General features: G+C 40.8%; 1 protein-coding gene across 5 annotated transcripts in view; it reads right to left on the bottom strand.

The window, feature by feature from the left end:
• The window catches only part of STARD13 (StAR related lipid transfer domain containing 13), a 455772-nt gene that overhangs the window by 191991 nt on the left and 242053 nt on the right, over window positions 1–21728 (bottom strand). For 2 of the 5 annotated variants that reach the window (XM_064493210.1, XM_031465864.2), the window contains exon 1: window positions 18031–18359. The exons of the other annotated variants lie outside the window; for them this stretch is intronic. In XM_064493210.1, coding sequence (XP_064349280.1) covers window positions 18031–18154 — 124 coding nt within the window. In that variant the 5' untranslated portion in view covers window positions 18155–18359. Of the gene's footprint in view, window positions 1–18030; window positions 18360–21728 lie in introns of those variants that run through there. 5 annotated transcript variants of the gene reach the window in all.

Below are 21728 nucleotides of genomic sequence, written 5' to 3'. Positions count from 1 at the left end.
ATTATCCCCATCTTCCCCTACTCCAAAAATAGAAGAGCTACATTTCAATGGAGTTAAATATAAGAGCTTCCTCTCAGAACAACAGTAAAAATCACAGGATGTATAAAATCATTTTAGTAGGAAAGAAGAATAAACAGGAAACCCCCGCACCCCCACCTGGCATGGCTTTAGCTGCTCCTTATGCTGGAATAGTCTTAAGCAACTTATCAGATCAGAACTTGTGCAGGAACTCTCTTCATCCACTCCAACATCACTTTTGTACACTCAAGTTTTACAGAGGCCATCAAGGTAATGGGCTAAATTTGAAATGAAATTTCATTTTGATGTATTTCAGTCAAGTAATATAAACCAGATACAGTACCCTATGAACTGAGCTCTTGTTAAAACTATTGTCTTTGGTTTTCTTCCTGAATTCAGGCTTTAAGAGAAAAAAAAGGAAACCATATTTACGGCATCCAGTCTGTGATAAAATGGTGTTTTTGAAGTGTGTCCTACAGAGAAAGAGCTTCAGAATTCTCTGGAAAGCATCTTAAAAGTGCAGGTTCCTGGATGTTCATCTGTTTAACCAGACTTTCTAGCCAGTGGATCGCAGGTTATCTTTACTGAGAAAGCACCTCTGGTGATTCTTCTGCACTAAAACTTGAGAGTTAATTAAACGACTTTGTCTAAATGCTTTCTCATAGGTTATCTTATTTAGTAATTTAAGAATGTATCTCACCTCAGTTCTAGCAGTCTGTTAATACTCAAGTGGTGATGCTAATAATTTAATTTGTATGTTTATTCTCCATCTAAGCAGAAATAGCTGTGCTTCTGTTCCACCACGAATGCTTCACGGCTGAGCACAGGCACCAACCACGAGACTCTGCTTAATTCCTAAACCTCTACGAGCTGTAGTTGTAGCACATGAAACATGAGTGTAATACTGACTTGCTAGGCCTGTGTTAAGTATTAAATACAATAACTTGTGTGCCTGGTACATTGTTAGCACTCAAAAACTTGCAGCTATTATAATTTTCCTTGAGCAAAATGATGAATCTAAGAAACAAGCATGTATTTATCTACAAACAGTGCTTCCATCTTAGAACACCACATAAAATATTGATTACAAAGCAATGTTATTGTTTAAAAATACCTATAATAGCCATGCATCTTCTCTCTCCATGAAAGGAATTCTCCTGTGAGACCACATTTATTTTAAAAAATGCTGGCTGACCTGACTGAAATATTTTCAAAGTGCTCTTTTGAGTTACTTTAGAAAAATGTAGTGATTATCTTTGGGTGCTTTGTATAGTTAACATGTTATCTTTATCATCAACATATTAGTTTTATAATTATAAGTAAATAAATAAATAATTATAATTATAAATAAATAAATAAATAAATAAGGGGGGAAATTTGTCCTTTTAAATACAGATTAGTGGTGCCAATTTTTTGCCCTTTGAAAATGGACTTTCTCCCTAAAAATCATTAAGTCTTTCATGGTCAAATCTGGTGAAAAACAGAGTGATTGGTATTCTATGGGGACTGAAAATTGAAATCAGACTGAAAAAAGGGGTGAGACTCAATGTCTTGTGTGGTTCATAAGTAGCAGATCCCGAGAAGAGCTTCAAGCACTGTTGGGATAAGGGGGTAGGCCCCTAATGACAATATCATTTGATGTAAATACTTCAGTATATTTTTCAAAATGTCTTAGTTTCATTTAATCATGCTTAAAGCATCACATGCTGTTTATTTTTCATATATTATCTCTCCATAGGCTTTCTTTAATTATATACTTAGCTTAGTCTATAGAAGTTGTTTTTCCTACTATACAGAATTCTATCTATGGCTTCAAGTTTAAGCAGAAGCCAGGTATAGTGGTGACAGAGGATGTGATGTGATGTGCAGTTCCCTCTAAACCAATATGTATAGAAGTCTCAGGGCTTCCGAGATAGACCACCTGGTTCTTATCTTTGTTTCAGAGTATTCCTTAGTTTTGTGAACCCAGGCCAAGAATCACATGCATTTGGGAGTTTGAGTGTCTTCATTATAAAAGGAGGATGTTGCTAATACCTACAGTTCCTGGCACATGGTAAGGGCTCAATCAAGTAGCTGTTGTCTGCTTTGCTCGGAACTCCATGGTGTGGGGCCGTGGTTCCAGCCAGAGTGGGAAATTTCTTAAGCATTTTGAAAGGGTGACCAGGACAGGGTGTGAGGCACGGGGTTAAGTGATAGATGAGAGTTCTAGCCACCTCAACGATCTCCCTAAATTTAGCTCACAATTCCCTTGAGGTCATAAGTACAGTACTGCTATCTCCCACATCCTAAACAGGCAACTTGGGTCACAACAAGATTTCAAAGGGTTCCAGTAAGTTATCAGTGGAGGTAGGAATCAAATTCAGCATTGTTTTAGTTGGGTTCTCCAAAAGTTCACTGCCTTTCATATGTGGATGATTTGTTATGCAATAATTTAATTCAATGCTTTTCATAAAGAATGCCACAGAGGGGCTGCTTCATGTGTGTTACTTTGTTGTTGCCCTGGTGACATTTGAGGAGCCCTCGGGCAACCACGGATATCTGAGGATTCCAGAGAGCAACTCTATGTGAACAAAAAGGGTGAGTGTTCTAATGCAGCTGTTCAATGGAGATTCTCAAGTTGTGCATCATGAATTAGTACTTTTCTTCTGGCTTTTCCCTCTTTGTCTCTAGTCAGTATGTTAGATAAATAAATCCAGCTTTCCATGAGATGGGAGCTTACGCATAATCAAAAGACTCAACTGTTTTTCATGAAGTTTTATAAAGCCTTTTCAATCATTGACCTAAAATCATTCTTCTACATATATACCAAAGTCAGAGAATTATACGACTTCTTATAAGAATTATAAGAAATCACTTATAATTGGAAGTTCCTTGAAAGAAAAGATTTTATCTTATTCATTTTTGTGTCCCCAGTACCCGGTACCCCAATTTTGTATAACATATGGTCATCAATGAATGAGTAATACAGATGACGAGATTGATTTCAGATCTCTTTCCAAGAGGCCCCATTTTAAGTAACTATTGCCCAAAGTCCTATGAAAAAATAGATCAGGAACTCACAGTTTTATTGTGGAAATTATAGACTACCAAGTCTCTGTAATATAAACATGTACATCAGACACTCACTTTAAATTTGCAAATCTAAGCAACCATACCAAGACTTAAAGTGAAGTAGCCCCAAGGAGTAAGGCTGGAAACTAGGAATTCACAGGAGCTCCTGTAGGTTCTGCTGTTTTAACAGAAATCGTCTTTAAAAGCCGCAGAAGCCTTAAGGCTCTTGGCAACACCCATGCAAGAACAGAGGCATGACAGCTATTCTTTAAAGTTGTAGAGCAAGGTCATTAGAAAAGATGGATATAAAAATAAACAAGGGCTTGTGATGCTTATACCAAACGCTGACGGAGAAAGGAAAAAATGGCTTCATATAATAGTAAAGCCCTAGAATTAGAAAAGAATTTAGAGGCTACCTGATATAGCACCGGAAGTCGTGGATGAGATCCACAAGCTTGTCATCTGGCCTCTGCCCACCTCTTCCGTCTTTCCTTCGCTGGCTCTCCCGCCTGACTCAAGTCCTAGCAATATCATCTCGTAACGGCCCATGATGCTTCATTTCCCCGTTTCTCTGCACGTGCTTGCTCCCCCCCCCCCCCACCGCCCCAGGGTGATTCTCTCTCCTTTAAGGCCCCACTCAGGGATCATCTTCTCTGCCAAGCCAGGCCAAGCCCATCACTCCATCCTCTGATCTCCTTCTACATCTGTGGATTCTTCTACCACTGCACTTGTCCCTAAGTCCCTGAGGGTAAAACTCAGTGTCTTGTTCATCTTTTTATTCTGAGTGCATAGCTTAGCAGAGTATCTGGAATATGATATTCAATAAATAAATGTTTTGAATGAATCTAGCTAATTCCTCTCTATTTGTGTAAAAAATCTGAGAACCAGAGGTTATTCTCTCCCTCCTTTTAATTAAACAATGGGCCCTTATGTGACTAGCAACTAAGTTTTTGTTTTATAACTGAGATGTGAACTAAATCTGATACTCCAGGGAGGCCTCTAAAAAGTCTTTCTGCCTCTACTGTTGGCCTCCACTGTCTTTTCTTTCCAACTTTTACATAGTAAACAAGGTAACTGTTCACAGCAAATCATACCCAAGATCATATCAGGACTCCTCAGGCCAGAAGGCTGCAGAGGCCCTGGCTATCTGTTGATCCGATCCCTTGCTTACCACTCTTCTCCTCAATCACTGGATCCCAAGCCCCACACCCTCCCTGACTTTCCTCAAAAACATCCACGTGCTCCTGCTTCAGGACTTGTCCACATCCTAGTCCTTCTGCCTGATCGCTCTCTCCCCCAAGTCTCGGCTCCAATGCCTCCTCCCCAGAGAGAACTTCTCCACCACTGGATCCAAAATAGACTCCCTTTCATTCTCCAGCTCCTTCATGTTGTTTCTTTTTCTTCCTAATGTGCTATCTATAACACTTATATATTATGCATTTGTTCATTATAATGTCTCCCCCATTCAAATGGAAGCTCAATGACGGCACTGATTTTGTCTGTTTTTCTCACCACTGAATGAATCTCCAATAGCTGGGACAGTATTTGGCATAGTAGGTACTTAATAAATACTTGATGAATAAGTTAAGTGAATAAGAACTTGGAGTCTCTGTAGAAAAAAAAGAAAAAGTCCTATGATTTGGGGGATTTTTTTCCCCAAATCCATTTTCCCCAGTGCTATGATTTTTTTTAAATGGCCAAAGGGAAAATTTCCATCTTAAGTAGATGAAAAATTAATATTTAAATTTCAACTATGCTTTTTTCATTTTCCCCAACTTAACATGTGATAACAATAGCAGTGTTGGTTTCCTTTAGCTGTAAAATGAAGATTCTCAATTATACCAGGGAAGGAGGCTTGCGGACAGGGAAAGGTTATTTTGCTCAAACCTGCAAAGCTGACAGGTGTGCCTAACACAGAGGGGTGGTATCAAAGTAGGACAGGCAGGTTTTGAGGCCATCAGAGGTGAACTCAGCACTTAGGAGGGAGCGATCGAATCCCTTTAATGTCCTTCAGCTACTGAGGTAGTCAGTTAGGCTGCCAACAAACACTTATCAAACATATCTCATGGGGAAAGGCTTTGCTCTTGAAGGTAATTAAGGCACCTTCGTTTCCCTCAAGAAGTTTGTACTTTAGACTAATTTCAGAAGTGGGCATTTTGCTTATGACGGGTGGTCATGTACGAATTCACCTGCAATCGCAAAAGTCACTTGGTGTGACTTGGAGTTAGAATCTAACCTCAAATTTATGACAAGTGAGATACATGACCTGGAACAGCAGGTTAACTGAATCTCTCTGAGGTTCAAGCAGCTCTTATACAATGAATCACTTGAACAAGACAAGCTAGAGGGCTTCCATGTTCTCTAATATTTCATGTTTTTTTCTGAGCTAAAAGAAAGAGAATTTTGGCTGAAATTTCCTCATAATATTAAGGAGTTTGAATAAATAAATATCATATCTCTAGCAATATAGTTCATCTTTTTGAAGCTGGCTAGGAAATGATTCACAAAAGAAGTAAGAAAAGGCTTTCATCCTTTTATTTCTTCAACAACTAGGTTATTTTACCAAGTGGATTATACAGTAGGAGGTAAAAGATGTTCTTTAGTGTAAGACAAAGTTCCTCTATTATAGCACAAAAGAACTCTTGCTGGTGAGACAAGAACAAGACTGAAACACTCAGCAGGGTGAACAGAAAGGCAGGAACTTAAAGGTGAATGAGACTCTGCACTTTACGAGCTGTGCTGGCCTCCGCCAAGTTTCTTCACTTACCCCACCTTTAAAATGGGGATGATAATCATGACCTCAGCATGTTGCTGTGATGGGTCACAGGGTGACATGGGGAGAAGCACTGAATCAGGGGCCTGACCCACAGCAGACCCTCCCTGTCCTCCCGTCCTCTCACCCACCAAGGGTACTCAGATATGGAAGGGGGAGGGCGTAGCCAGGAGGGAAGGAATTGAGCCAATCCTGGAAAATGGGTAGGATCTAGAAAGGCAGAAGAGAGATAGGATTAGGACTGGAAGACATTATGTGGCTTAAGGTGTGGAGTCTGAAATAACCCTGAGAATTTAGAGCCAATTCCAGTCACTGGTGAGAGGACAGTGCAAAGCAGGCTGTAAACAAACAACAATAACAAAAACCACCAAGGAGTCTTGTTAAAAAACGCACACTGTAGACCTCCCCCTCACCATACACACTCACATACATACACAATCACATACACTGCCCCCTAGGGATGATTTTAGTCCCTTGGATTTGGGGAGAAGTATTTTATTTTATTTTATTTTACTGATTTTATTTTATTTATTTATTTTTTTAAGTTCTATCAGAAAATCTATTCTTGCTCTCTTGTACACTTCCCAACCCCCTTTAAGCAACTCCTCTTAAGATATCTGTTACTATAAATTAGTTTTGCCTTTTCTAAAAACTTTACAGAAATGGGGTCATACAGTATGTATTCTTTCATGTTCTGATTCTGTTATGCAACATGATCATATACATATTCACCTCTGCTGTTCCATGTATCAGCAATTTGTTGTTGAGTTGTATTCATTGTATATGTATATATAATTGTGCATGCAACTTTGTGTTTATCATTTATTTCTTGACGGCTATAAGGTTTGTACCGTCTTGAGCTATCGTGAGGAACTCTGCTATAAATATTCTTGTTCAAGTCATTTCATGTAAATACATTTTCACTTCTTGGGTAAAACTTAAGTTAAAACTTGAAAGTGTCATAAAGTTGACATATGTTTAATATCATTAGGAACTGTCAAACTTTTGGCAGTTTAAGTATTTTAAAAAGCTTTTCCGGTGGTTCTGATGCTCAGTCAGGTTTGGGAGCCATTGAGCAACTGATTGACCTTATAGAGAAGAGCTCACACTGGGCAGCAGGAAAGTAGAGGGGCGAGCCCTGGGGTAGGAGCCTGGGTTCAAATGCCCTTGTGGCCCTCACTGGCTGTGGGTGGATAGTCACATCATTTTTCTTATCCTCATTTGTCTCATTAATGTAGTGGAGATCAGAGAACCCACCCTGCCTATCTTAAAGGACTTTTGTGAGAACCTATTGGTTTTAAGCCACTGTTACAAATCTCAGTGGAAAAACACTTAACTGGAAAGTGTTACACAGATATTCAGGATCATCATTAGTCATCATCATCATCACAGGGACCCTGGAATGCCAGAATGCCATGGTCAACTCCCATCTATTAAACCCTGGAGTGACCTTGAGGCAACACTGGGGCGGGGCTGTGAAATGGCTCATATTGTCACTATGACACCCTGGAACAGTTACTGCTTCCTAAGTGCTAGACTGTGACATGGGTGTGGGTCCTGGTGTCATCAGGATCTCAAAATCTTACAGGTCATGTGAATTCTGCCACTTTCACAAATCTATATTACCACAAGTAGCAGTTATGTGCCTGAAACAAGTTCCTTAACCTCGCCAAGCTTTGGTGTCCTCATGCATAAAGTGGGGACAGTAGCCATACCCAGGGCCACCCTGTGCGATTGTGTAGGCTGTGCCCTGCAGAGCCAGCAGCCAAGGGGGTCCATGGAGGTGGAAATCCAGCCCAGGGTACACTCACCAAGCCACATATTCCTGAGGCTGCATTTTCTCGGAGGAGGCACTGTTTTCTAATTGTTTTCTAATTCACGAGCCCAGAGTGGAAGCCTTTTTCTAAATCACAGCAAGCTGGTGTGTGTGCTAACAGTGACCCCGGCAGTCCTGGCCCTGAGGCCTGGCATCAAATGAGAAAACACATGAAGTCCTTAGCACAATGCCTGGCATACAATAGGGTCTGGTTCAGGATAGCTGAATCTGCCTACTTTTTACTATTCAGAACTACGCAAACACATTCTTGTTTGTAGTAGCTTAAGAGAAAATGAAAATGCACGCACTCTTCTTTTCATTCAGTTTCCCAGATACTTTGTATTAAATAATGAACCTAACTTTCAAACAAAGGAAAATGTCTTTTTTTTTTGGACATCATTAAATGGGGAGTTCTATGTCTAGCTTCTGACAGCAAAGGAGTATTTAACCTATGCAACAATATGGGACTAGATTCAGTCAGGTTCAGTGTCCTCCACAGAGACAGATGGACATAATGACAAAATAAAATGCTCACAGATATGTGCTGGAAACCCCTGGTGATAAATGAGAGGCTTCATTGTTTCCTTTCCTAATTTCCTTTTCTTAGTAAGCAGCCCTAGGTGAAATCTGCACAGGAAATAGTCTTAATAATTTTAATAGCAGTGGTTTAATGAATGAATCTAATATGGATATTGTAAATGAATTTTTAATTCAGAAACAGATTAATTAAGAAGTTTTCAAAAACAAGCCTTGGATCTTGAAAATCTAGCATGCCAAGGTGTGTAATCTGTCCCAATCTCCTATTATACCTAAGCACCACGATACCTTAAAAACACTAATTAAATTATTTGATTCAATACATGTAATACATAAAATATATAACTCTGTAAACACTAGAAGTAATGTCACTGCCTTATTTCATAATGATGATGCCAGAATCAATAAACAACAACAGAAAACAAACACACTTTCCTCTTGGGCAATCACCTTGCCCAAGAGCGAGGGGCACAGAGCAGCAGATTGTAGCTGCTCCAGGGAAGGCTTTCAGGCTCCTTCCAGATCTAACATCCTGTGATTTCACAAGTCGCTTTTATCTTACTTAAGTAACACAAAGTCATCAATGAGAGTGAATTCAGAAATCAAGGCATGATTATACAAGAGACTGGCTTTCCTTGAATGCAGGATCAGCTACATCATTTGCCAGGCCCAGTATAAAATAAAAACGTGGGCCTTCCATTCAACAATTAAGAATAATTTCAAGACAGGAACAATAGAGCATTAAGCCAAGTGCAGGACCCCTCTCAGCATGGAGCCCTGCCTGAGTGTGGTGCAGGGACTGTTGAGATTCTACTGGTGTTTGCAGGCCTTGGACTCCTAGAATGTCCAACTTGTTCCGTCTCCACTTCTGGCAGATGTAGTTCCAATAACAGAATGTACCAGTTATTAAGTTGCTGCTGCTGATGGAGGCTAGGTAACCAAAGCAGCATGGGGAATGTCAGGCAGGCATCCTGGGGTACCTTCTGAGCTTCTGCCCTTTCCTCGTCTATCAAAACATCCCAAGAACTCCAGACAGAAAAGAAACTACAAGACTTAGGGCATTAAGTTTCCTTTAGATACACAGTATAGTTTTATAGACTCATTGATCTTAAATTTAAATAGGGCCTTAGAGATCATCTAGTCCAACTTCTCTCATTTTAATTAGGTCTTCATCAAATTCCATGTAGACAAGGGCATGGGAATGAATTCTTGGTTGGATAGTTCTAAAGCTAATAGTAATTCTGATGAACAAACCATAATTGATGATCATTTAGAAAAATAAAGTGTTAGTATAATGAATGATCCATGTTATAACACTAATGGATCTGCACAAGATGCTGCCAACCATGCTAACAACATATGTAGTATTTGATTTTTTATATTCTATTCAAAGCAAAGAGAGTGAGGCTAATGCCTTAGCACTAGGAAATCCCTGAACACGGGACCTAGAATGGGTCCGTAAGATATGGGAACAAGGCAGATGAATCCAAGTGTGAAGTTGGTGGGTGGTTTAAGGCTGAAGCTAAAAGCATCTCCTTTATCGGAAAATACGTCTGTGCTGCTCTATTCTCCACAGAGAATAAATATACGTATGTGTGTGCATTTTAAATAAACTCTTAAACAGTGTTAACTAGAGGTCAGACACTGTGCTAAATGCTTTGAAAACATTAACTCACTTAATCCTTACGACAACCTTATGAGGTAAGTACTATGCTTATCCTCTTTCTTAAAGATGGGGAAATTTAAGAACATCAAAATTAATTTTTTTGCCCAAGGACCCACTGTGTAAGTGGTGGAGACAGGATGTAAACCCATGTAGTCTTGGCTCCAGTAGCTGCTCCTAACCACTAGATTATGATGCATGCCGGTAATCTTCCATCATGCCAAAATACCACTGACCCTGCCCTCCACTACTCTGGATGCATCAAAAGTAAAACAACATGCATTTAAGGCACTGGGAGATCTATGCTCCCAGCGCTGTAGCCATAGCTGTGGCAAATATTTATATCAACATTATGGCTGAACTGATGCTGATTTCACAGATGTTAACTACCATTACACAGCTGTGATTTTTCTCCAGATAATGATATTTCAAATAACTTCAATCCCTTTTCCACCACCATAGTGCTTCTCTAAGGGGTTAAACATACATTTCTTCATCTGTCATTACTGCTTTGATTTAGATTTAAGAACTACCACAAAGCCTCTCTTCTTTCTTTCCAAAAAGAATAAAACAGCCTATAACACAATAGTTAAAATAAGTAAAATCTTTTTTTTAAACTTATTTTTATTCTGACAATTGCTCCTCTTTTACGTCTACTGCTTATGAAGTTTTTTCTTGGGACTAAAATAAAGATGTAATTTCTTTCCAAGATCATGAGGAAAACTTCTCATGGCCAGGAAAGGAGCAATCCATCACTTTTTCAAGAGTTCTACAATGAATGCAACTCAAAGTCAGGCAAAGAAGGGAAGCACTACCTTGCCATCTTTGCAATGTCACTGTGACAACCCAGACATTCTCATGTAGTGGTAGATTAGTTTAGCTTATACTGTTACACCTTCCAGATATTCAAGTATTTGTACTTTCAGGACATCATTCTAACAGTAAATAGAATAAATATAAGTTTCAATGGAAAACACTTTCAAGAAACCTGGATATGTTTCCCCTTTAACTAGATATAGAGAGGATTAAAAAGCATAGGATAAGACGTTACAGTTTAATGTCATTATTAGCAAATGTATTCATTTTCATGATGTTATACAACAATTATCTCTGGGGTTCATTTAATTTCCTATATAGGAAGGAGAAAGAAGAACTATCTAACAAACACCATATGCCATGATGAAATATATATTAAAATACGCCCTACTACACAAAATAAAAGAATCATAAGATTCTGAAAATTTTATTTTTAGATAAAAATGTTACTAAGGAAATAGTCTGCCCAAGAACATCAGATGGCTCGACACAGCAGATCTGCAAATACAATTTGTGTAGTCATGGTGCATTCTATACTGTCTTTTAGCTCTTTCTGGAAGCCTGCTCAATTTCTGGTTAAATAGAAGAGTTAAGTGATTTGAACAGCATAATAAAATTTGTGTGCTTTGCCAGGATAAAACCACAGTCCTGAATTAATATCCTGCACTACAGTCCCAGCATGCTTTGACAAGGATGCTATTTCATGGCTCAATAAATACTTATTGACTAACTACAAACATGACAAAAATGTTTGTCCTTCAACTGTTTTAGGACTAAACATTCAAGGATTCTGAAAAAAAGCTCCAGAACATTGCGACACTTTTCAAACCATGTTTGTTCTCATTTTGCAATATCCCTAAACTTGCAAAAGGGCAGAACAGAAATATACTGTTGGATAAACCCCCAGAAAACTACAGTGTTTCTAAGCAAATTTTTCTTTATCAGTTGTTTTGTTCAACATAAGATTTTAAAAGCAAAAAGAATACTAATTTCATTAGAAGTGCCACATGTCTAAACGATCGGGTTGGTGACTGACAAAAATTGTATCAAATGGTCTTCTTAAGGAATTCCAGCTAACAGGCAGGGTTCCTGTTTCCTATTCAGAGCAACCACCCACAAATAATGAACAAGGTCCTTTCTTTGGTCCAATTCCAGAAGGAAACTGTTATTCCTACGGGTTAGGCAGCATATTGCAGAAGGGTTAAGCCATGTTTAAGTTACCCTCCTTACAAACACAAAAATTCAAGACATCGTTGTCTATTTTTCTCTGAGAAATTTCCCTTCAGTCAACTTTATTATGAACAAACCACAATTATTAAAGATCAAAAAATAGATGCAAAATTAGAAAATTCAATATAGTACAGAACCTTTCCTATAAACTGAACTTTGATTAGACTATTCCCAGATACCATGACACTAGAGAAGTCACCTTTCCAATAGAACGTTCTTAGCTCATTATATGTAGGGCCAACGAGTTATAGTAACCATCGATGTATTCCTGCTAAGACCATTTTTATTTAATTAACTATATTTTAATTTTTTATGTATGGAAGACAACCTTGAGAAGTCTTTCCTTCAAATGCTATCTAAAATTTACTTTTACTTTGCAAAATGATTTCTCAATTTTAAAGGTATATTTTATTAGTGAGATGTATTTTTATTCAATAACAGTTCTGGGACCAAATAAATCTTTCACAAAAGATTATTTGATATATCACTACCATTATTCTGCTACAAGAACACGAATGCAGAATTTGGGAATGGTGCTGCTATTTTTCTTATTCCCCAGAAATTTAGCACACATATACATATACACAGTTCATGTCCAAATACTGTGCTCTAAATAAAGGACGTCCTAAGACTTGGTCTTTGGCCCCTCCTCTTATCTGTATCCTCTTCCTAAGTAACCCCATCCAGTCCCAAGGCTTTACTCTATAGTCTTCATGTGCCAATAACTTTCAGATTTCTGTCTCTTGCTTTGATTTTTTCTGCAAAACTTTACTTGTATATTCAACTCTTTGACTTTTACTATGGATGTCTAATAGGCATCTTTGGCCTAATTTGGAGGAGAACTCATTCTTCATCCCTCTTTCACACACACACACACACACACACACAAAAGTTCCTTTTGGAACTGCAATATGCAAATATGACACATGTCCCATCTCAGCCCACAGCTCTACAAACCTAGGAGTCCCTGATCCCTCTCCTTCATCTCCAACAAAAAGTCAGCATTGTTGTCTCTATTTCCAAGATGTATTCTAAATCTGTCCCTTTCTCTCCATTTCCATCACTGTCACCCTAGTCCGTGTTACTATTTCTCTCTCATCTAGACCACTCCGGTAGTAACCTATTCAGGTCCTGTCCCATCTCTGCTTAAAATCCTTTGCTTCTTATCACATGTAGAACCAAATCCAAACTTCTTGCCCTGGAGACAAGGCCCAACCTGACCTTATAACCTGACTCTAAAGACACCTCTGACACAATCTCCTCCCACCTATTTGTGCCACCTTTTTTCATGATGCTCCAAGCACATTGGCCTTTTTTTTTTTTTTTTTTTTTTTTGTCTCTGTAAAATGACAAGCTCATTCCAACTTACTTAAGCAAAACTTTTCTTAGGGGCTTAGACAATGATCTTGTACTAGACACAGACTTCTGTGAGTTATCATATGGTAGTTAATGTAAGTCAGTGATTCTGAACCTGGATTGTACACTGGAATCATCTGTGGAGCTTTAGAAATACTGGTCCCCAAGCCCCATATGAACTGAATCAGAGTCTCTGGGAGCCAGCAAGGGCACTCTTATTTCTGAAAGGCTCCAGGTGACCCCATGTATAGCTAAGGTTGAGAAGAAGACTGATACAAGTGATGTGTTCTCTTTCTCTGATTTTCTGTATACTTGATTTAGATTTCTTTTTTGTTATTGTTAATATAAATCACATCTAAATGTACTCCCTTTTCAAGAGATGTTTAAAAAGAAAAAAAAACCCGATAGAGTAATATGGCCTGTTCTGTACAGTAAAGTGATAATAAAAAGGAAGGACACTGATATACAATACATGAAAAGGATCAGTTATTTTCATCCTGTACTTTCTGCCATCGTGGAACACATTTAGATTTTAATAAGGAACTTTTTTATGGCCCATGTTCTATTCTGGATCCCACTCTGCATTAAAGTCCCAATCTTGTGTTTACATCGCATCACAGGATGCTACTGTTGACTCTCAGGATGAATAAGCCTGTTTTAACATGACAAGAACTCACTGAAAATTTGGTGGAATTAGCATTTCTAACAAAACTTGAACTTTTCAGTGTTTTAGGTTAGTTTACTCTTGGCAGCAATGTAACTTCCTGTGTCTAAAAGAAATGATTTAAAATGATACCATGAAAGAGATCAAAAGACTTGGACTTCAATTAGTTCACAGGCCACCTAAATATTGTTATGTGAGTATAAAGGAATCAAACATATGGATTACATTTCCATTAAAATAGAGTAAGGTTTTAAAATAAAAGAGAAGATAGCTTTAGAAAACTCATTTCAATTCTCAGATCTTAACATTTGAGAAGTAGCTCAAGCTGCTCACAAACACCAAAATCTAAGGGGTATGCTTCTGCCTAGAGAATTTACCGATGCTATAAAAGTTAAGAATTGTCAGCAGCAGTGGCTGATGAGGGAACTAGAGAGGGCAAAAGAACCTGTCACTCACCCTGAAGAAACCTGCATTTAGACTTCATGACAGCATCTCACTCCTGCAGCCCTTGGCTTCCTATAGTGATGGATGGGCAGGGCACACCACACAGGAGCCCCAACAAGGTGGACGTATGGCTGTTTGTTTGTTTCAGCTCTCTATGGGCCCATACACTACCCAGCCCAACAGGAGGACTGGGAGACAAAATATTTTTGGTGCATAGGGTTATCCTTGTCACTCCAGGAGGAAGGAGCAAAGAGCAATTTTTCCAATTAATCTTGCTATTCTTTTAAAAACTAATTGCAAATGACAGAGTGCCTTAGAAAAAGGATTTGAGGTCCATGTGTCTCCATAAGGCCCATGGAGCAGGCAGTGTGGTAGAACACAAAATGGGCACAGAGGACCTTTGACTTCTGACAACCCGAATTAGAATACTTCTTTGAACACTAACTAACTTTGTCATCTTGGGAATAAACAACAATTACCACCATTATTACAATAATCGATATTGAGATGACAGGTGAGAAAAAGTCTTGTTGACCTTCATGAGGATTAGGGTCTTAGGTAATTAAGAAGTGCATGTTACCAAAAACTCCATAATCCCCATGAAAATTTGGTAGCTACTACAAAATTGGAAAGCCCAAGAAGAGCTCCCAGTATCAGTTCTTCTTTACCAATAACTCCCTTTTATAATTTTGTAATGAACCTATTTGAACATCATTCACACGTTATCCTTCTATTGGTTTCATTATTTGTGTCACCATGATGTGTGTTAAGGAATGCTTTTTTCCAATTATACACAATCCCGTCCTTCCTAAATATTGTCCCACAGCACAGAAATCCATAGGCTTCACTGGGGCTAAATAGTTCTACTTCTTCTTGTCTTTCTGTTAAATTGACAAGACAGACTTCTATGAAAAGAAGTAAGAGTGACTTAGAATAAGAATTTTCCTGCCTCAAGATGTTGAAAAGCAGAAAGCAGCATCAAATACCTTCAGAGTGCTCTCGACAATAAACACAAGTTTGTTATAAAGCACTCTGAACACTGTTCTATTGACTAAGTGTAATAAGAAGAAAATTTTAGGGAAATTAAAGCAGTCCCAGCACAAGGCTTTTCTCTGATAGAAAAAGGCTGAAAAAGAAAAAGCCAATAGCCCCGTATCATCTCTTGGGGGGCAGATTCTCTCTAGGGGTACATTCATATAGTTGGTTATTCTGATGTTGTGAATTAACCATATAAAGAAGACTTTTACAAATGAAGAACACTTTCACCTGGAATTGATGCCAATATTAATAACTTAAGTATTTCAGTGTCATATGGCCAAAGTTCCATATTTTAGCTGCCTTCACAAGAAAACCCAAGAAAATCAATTTGCATCTAAAAGCTCCCTCATGGAGTTGGCTTGCTTTTGTGGCAAGCATCCCAGCTTGCTTAGAGAAGCAGAGGTTGAAGTCTGCTTCACAGAGGATTGTTTGGTCCCAGTTGAATAACCTGCTGGCATCCACTGTTAGCAGAGTGGTAAGCAGATTATGGGTAAGCAGATATTAATATTCTGATTAAACATTTTAAAAACCTCATACCGCTATTTTAAAAAATAATTACACTACCCTGGGAGAACTCATACTTACCACTTTACAGCCACTTTTAGCTTTAATTTCTATATATTTATGATCTTAAAATCTCTACCCATGGTTTATTTCCCAGAATCAAAACTTTTTCTCTCCACTGCCCTAACTAAACTGCAATGTCTAAAATTCATATGAATACATGACTTCCCCGGAAAATCTTAACGGTTTTAGGTCTTTACATTAACACTCTCCTCCTTCCCAGATCTCCTTTTGAAAAAGACAGGGCGGCAGTCATCTTTGGCCTCAGCTTCTATAAAAACCCAGTACAGCCTTGGCAGCCCTCCTGGAAAGACTTCTTGTTTCCTGAGGATCCATTGATTTAACAAACTTAACAAACTTAAATAACAGAAGCTATGAAAGAGACATTTGCAGTAAGCTTTCTGAAGCTATGAAGCAACAAAAGTTTACTAGACCACAAAAATTTCTCTAACACCATCCATCATGTAGATTATACCATTCAGCATGATAACAAGGAAAGTTATTAATTGTTATTGAAGTCTGCAATGCACATACAGGTCTTTAAAAATCAACAGTCAAAACTACTAGGTTACCGCAACTTATTTCTGGGTCCTGACTAAAAAGTTTGTTTATTTCTTGGGTGCTTACTAAAAGGGGCCACTGTATTGGAGAGAAAATACAGGATTAACATTTTATGCTGACAATATCAAGTGTTGGAATCATCTGTAATCCCTACCTCTGATTTGACTGGTTAGGTTGATAAGGACCTAGCTCAAGGAGATACAGAGCCTGGGCTTCTACTCCAGAATGCTCCCAGCCTGATGAAGACATGTGACTGCATGGGTGTAAGGACAGAACACCTGGCAAAGCACATCTACAGTCTCAATAAGGAAAAAGGGGAGGAGCCCAAAGAAGGTTAAATCTTCCATCTCACCCTTGGCATCCCTGCCCTCTGTCCAGGCTTCATACCTTCTTCTCTAGACCTCTCTTCCACCCCTGTGGTCACTGGCCAACTCAGGAGATACTGCTGGAGAGACAGGAGGCAAGAAGATCCAGAGACTCGACTCATGGTCAGCTCAAGGGCCCTTCCATCCACACTTCCTCCCATTCCACAAACATCTTCCAGCAGCTAACACTTGGGGAAAGCAGTAAATCCTACACTGCCTGGGAACAGTGTTGTGGAGTAGGGCCACCTTCCCTTATTGCGGCAGGTATGGCGGGTTGACCAATCAGACCTAATGCTCCGAGCGTGGGCTATGAGAAGGCTCAGACCGCTTACTGCCTCTGTGGCCCTACCAGGAAGTAGTTCCACGGAGCCGGCACATAAGACCACAGCCAGGAAGCTGTCCTTTTGATCTAAGCAACGATTCTTAAGGACCTCATGGCTCCGAATAATCACCTTGTCTATTCCTCTGATTCATGGGCAATTGATTCCAAAAGGGAGGCCCCTCTTTTGCAACCCCAAAGTGAGGAAGGCCTGATGCCACTGTGGGCAATTATCTACGTGCCCCAACAGCTGTCCACCTGTCTCTCCCCAAACCCTTCCCCACTGGCACCCCTACCCCATTTGGTCTCCCACAGCTTTAGATATGCTCCCTTGCCTCGCCTTGACTCTCCATCCCACACAGGCAGCGGACGTGTCCTGCGTGGGAAAGGCAAAGTTGCGAGAGGGGCCGCCCTTCTGGAGGGCCACTTGAGCTGGGCACTCATTCATTCATTGGGCTAGGGTGGGGTGGATGGCGGCGGAGCAGGGGCCAACCCAGGCGTAGTGGCCACGCAAAGGACGAGCGGGCCAGGTAAGCCCCGCGCCTCTTCCCGCCCCGCTGGGCTGTCAGCGCGCCGGGCGGAGCCCACACCCACCAGGTCCCCGCGCAGGGAAAGCGGGAGCGCGGGGAGCGCGGGCGCTCCAGCCCGGCCCAGCAAGGGTGGTGCGAGCAGCCTCCTCCGCCCAACCTCTGGCGCCTAAGGAAACCTGTGCTGGGAGCCCAAAGCGGCGGCGGCGGCGGGGCGGTGGGCCCGGGTGGGCGACGCGGCCCTCGCCTCCTCCCGCCCCCGCGGTCCCAAGTCTCGTGGGCACCGACCTGCCAGCCGTCTCTCCCGGACGTTTTTCCACAGCCGATCCCACGCTCTGGCCGTGGAGTCCCGCAACTGTTCACTGATTGACCTCCTGAGCGGCGTTTGGAAAGGTTTCCGTTTGCCAGTCATTTTAGATCCGTCCTCATAAAGACCAGCGGGCTGGCCACCGCCACCCCCGAGTGGTCCGCCACTCAGACTCCCGGCGAATCGAGACGCCAGTCGCCGGACTCCCAGGGGACCCGCTGCGGACGCGACATGGGTCCGCTGCTGTCCCGCGCTGGCGCCGGGATGCGTTGCCACTGCGCGCGCGGTGCAAGGGCAACCTCTGCGCTCCGTCAACTCCTCTACTCCTTTCCCTCTTTCCCTCCCCTCCCTCCACTCCGCTCCGCGCTCCTCCGCTCCCCTCCCTCCCTCCCTCCCTCCCGCCTCTCTCCGGGATGGTCTAGCGCCCCACTCCTTCCCCCAGGAGCTCTCTCGTCCTCCCTCGCCTGAACCCGACAGCCGGGTTCCGATGGCCCCCAATTAAGAGTTTCCACCCACCTTTTCATTTTCACTCAGAGACCAGCGGCTGTACTATATTCCTCCCATTTCTTGATACTTTCCTTTCTTCACTCTGAGAAACCGCCACCATCACACCATAACAAAAATTTAAAACTCTGCCGAAATAACTTATCATACTTTTTCCGAATTTAAGCCACTTGAAATGGGCTCCTCAGCTTGGCTGACGTTCTTTTGCAGTTAGATACTGGTGCTCTTGTACTATATGTCAGTCTTTTCGGGTTTCATCAATGAAACAATTATCCGGCTGCAATCTATAATCAAATTAAAATGATTTATCCATTGCATAGCCATTGAGTAGGAGAAAAATAACTTGTAAATATTAAGGTCAGACCCTGAGGAACCTACATAAAATAGATTTACATACTCTGGGGAAACATTAAAATCTGTATGCAGTTTTAAAGTAGGTATTATCAGGAAATGAGATGTGAAAATAAAATAATTTTAAGGTATTTTAGCCAATAACATGTAGTAGGCTTATCATTAGAAATTAACTCTGATTCCTGCAGGGGAGAGGGAGGAAATGTACTGGATCTTTAAGGAATACCTGAGGAGGTGGTGTCCAAGTCATTTCCCTGGGCTCCAAAGCCTCACTCAGAAGATGAAGAGGAGACTAGCTCAGGCCTCAGGGTGTCCTGCTGTTCTCAAGATTTTGCTTCTACAGTGCTTTTAGGACCTTAGATTATGACAACATTTGATGTAATTCAACCATGTGAGATGTGATTAATGTCAAGTTTGGCTAGAGAAACTGAAATATTTCAAAAGAGAATTTCTGAATTATTTAAACTGTAAAATTGCTTGGACCTATTTTCTTTTTAGATTGTCTCTGTACCAGGCTGTCAAATAAGAACCAAATTTAGCTCATTTTTTTTTTTTTTTAATTTCAGGTGCTCCACGTGAAAGTTGAAAATTAAAGAAAATTATTCAATCCTCTCTATTACATAAATTACTATTGGCTTAAAAAGTGGAAACTAATAGTCACCTGAACTATGTGTGCTACAATTCTACACTTTTAATAAACATTCCCTCCACTAGTTTATATTGTTGGTAGAAGATAAGGGGAGAAATGATGATTAAAAAAATCATCTTTATTATCTTGTTATTTTAAATATTCAAAAATGTTTGCTAGTGAAGCACACTTCACAATGAGTTAGAAAGTAATGTTTGAGCTTTTTTTGGCCATCCTGGTAAACCTTTGAAATTGTCAGTTATTAAGCAATAAATCATGGATCAGAAATGGACTTGAAACTATGGCATCCAGTTATAGACTAATCCAGATTGCTTTCTGGACCCATGCCAAATACCCTTTTGATTACATCCTCTGTTTTGTATGCTTGTAGTGGTAAGGAAATGCTCTACAAGGAGCAAGATTTGTGTTATCTTAAAGTGACTGCTGTACAGTATAACGACAAAATGTTTCACAATCACATTCCCAGGGAAGTTGTGTATTTAACTTCAGAAAAAGGATCTCTAACTGAATCAAACAGAGGCAGTAGTTGTAACATTATACGCACAGGAGCAGAATAGGACAAGAAACATTACAGCTATTTCACCCATCATTTAGCTCTAAAGATCCTGGGCCCCTACTACTTTCTATTTTAATACATAGTTTATATTCAGATGTCATGGATTAGGGGTTTTCTTTAAATAACTAATTTGAAGATAAATTCTGGCTTTGCAAATTTGTTTAGCTCTGGCTGTTGAAGAGTCCATGAATTCAGGACTGTCCAAGAGAAGCCAGATGAAAGAGTGGAGAGATCTGCCCCGAACAGGTGCCACACAGCACAGCTCAGCTCCCTGCCCGCCCAGCTGCTGGCCCTGCTGGAGGAAATCACAGCTGTGCACATGCAGCCGCCGCATAGGCACGGGTTCTAAACTCAGCCGGGCTACTTGGGGTCTTTTATACAGTCCTTAGCATCCACTCCCATTTTCCAGGAGCCCTGTTTCAACGGTGAACCTTAAGTAGGACCCTTTAAAGATAACCCTTCCCTCTTCACTTGAGCAGATGATAATACCACCTACTTCACAGAAGAGAAATCAGGCAACTCCTTATCCCCACTACCTTCCTTCTTACTCCCTTCCCTCCCAACACATGAGAGACGTATCTCTCTTCCGACCCAAGAGCTAGTCCTCAACCTATGCTCTCTTATCATCCTTTCTAGTCCCTACAAGGACTCTGCTACATCAGTTATTTCCTCTGTCTCCTACACCCTCAACCCTTCCCTCTCCATGGGCTCAACCTTCAAGCCTCACACTTCTTTAAATCAAACGCAAACCAAAACAACAACAACCATAACAAAGCACACAGCCTCCACCCTGTCTCTCTTAGAAAGACCTATTCCCTTATCAACACTGCAATCTGGGCTCCCTCACTAACTCACTGAAACCAGTCTTGGCATGGTCACCAATAACTGCCTGGGTGCTACATCTGTTGGATGTTTCCAGTTGTTCTTGTTCCTTCTGGGGCATGTGGATGATAGGACGCTGTTGACCACCCCTTCCTCTTGACACTGCTTTGTCTTGTGAATGTCGGGCTACACGCCCCGCTGGGCCTCCTTCTCACACTGTGCCCCAGGTGCCTGAGGTGTTTGACTTCAGAGCTCCCCTTCCACCAGATCCATGTCGGCATTCCCTGGATTTCAGCTCTCAGCCCCACCCCCACTCTCTCCTTAGGCTTCAGTGTCTCTGGGTGATTATATTCCTTCCCATGGTTTCAGCCCTGACCTCCCATGGCCCACCATGATAGAGACAGAAGGTACACGGTTTGTGAGATTGAGGCTGGAGGCAGAATTGAGTTTGACTCTGGGTTAAGTTTTGGCCCCTCAGCACTGTCTACCTCTGGGATCTTCATGTGAATAAATGGTATAATCACAAAGAAAAGATTCAACCAGAGTTAGCATGTTGCTGTCCAATCATTATCACTGCCACATTGCTCTCCCAACCCGAACCTTTCCTGAGCCCCTCTAAGGCGCCTTTGCTCACACCCAATCTAAATAACCCATTACTCCCTCTCGTGGCATGCAGCTTAATTTTCTTCATAGCACTTATCACTTCCAGACATTTTCTGGTTTGTTTGTTTGTGGCCTGTCTCCAAGGCAAACCGCCAGCAATGTGAGATGGAGGCCTGGTCTGTTTGATTCGCCAT

The sequence above is a fragment of the Camelus dromedarius genome, chromosome 13 (genome assembly GCF_036321535.1).
Source record: "Camelus dromedarius isolate mCamDro1 chromosome 13, mCamDro1.pat, whole genome shotgun sequence".
NCBI lineage: Eukaryota > Metazoa > Chordata > Mammalia > Artiodactyla > Camelidae > Camelus > Camelus dromedarius.
This window is presented reverse-complemented; position numbering and strand designations above follow the sequence as displayed.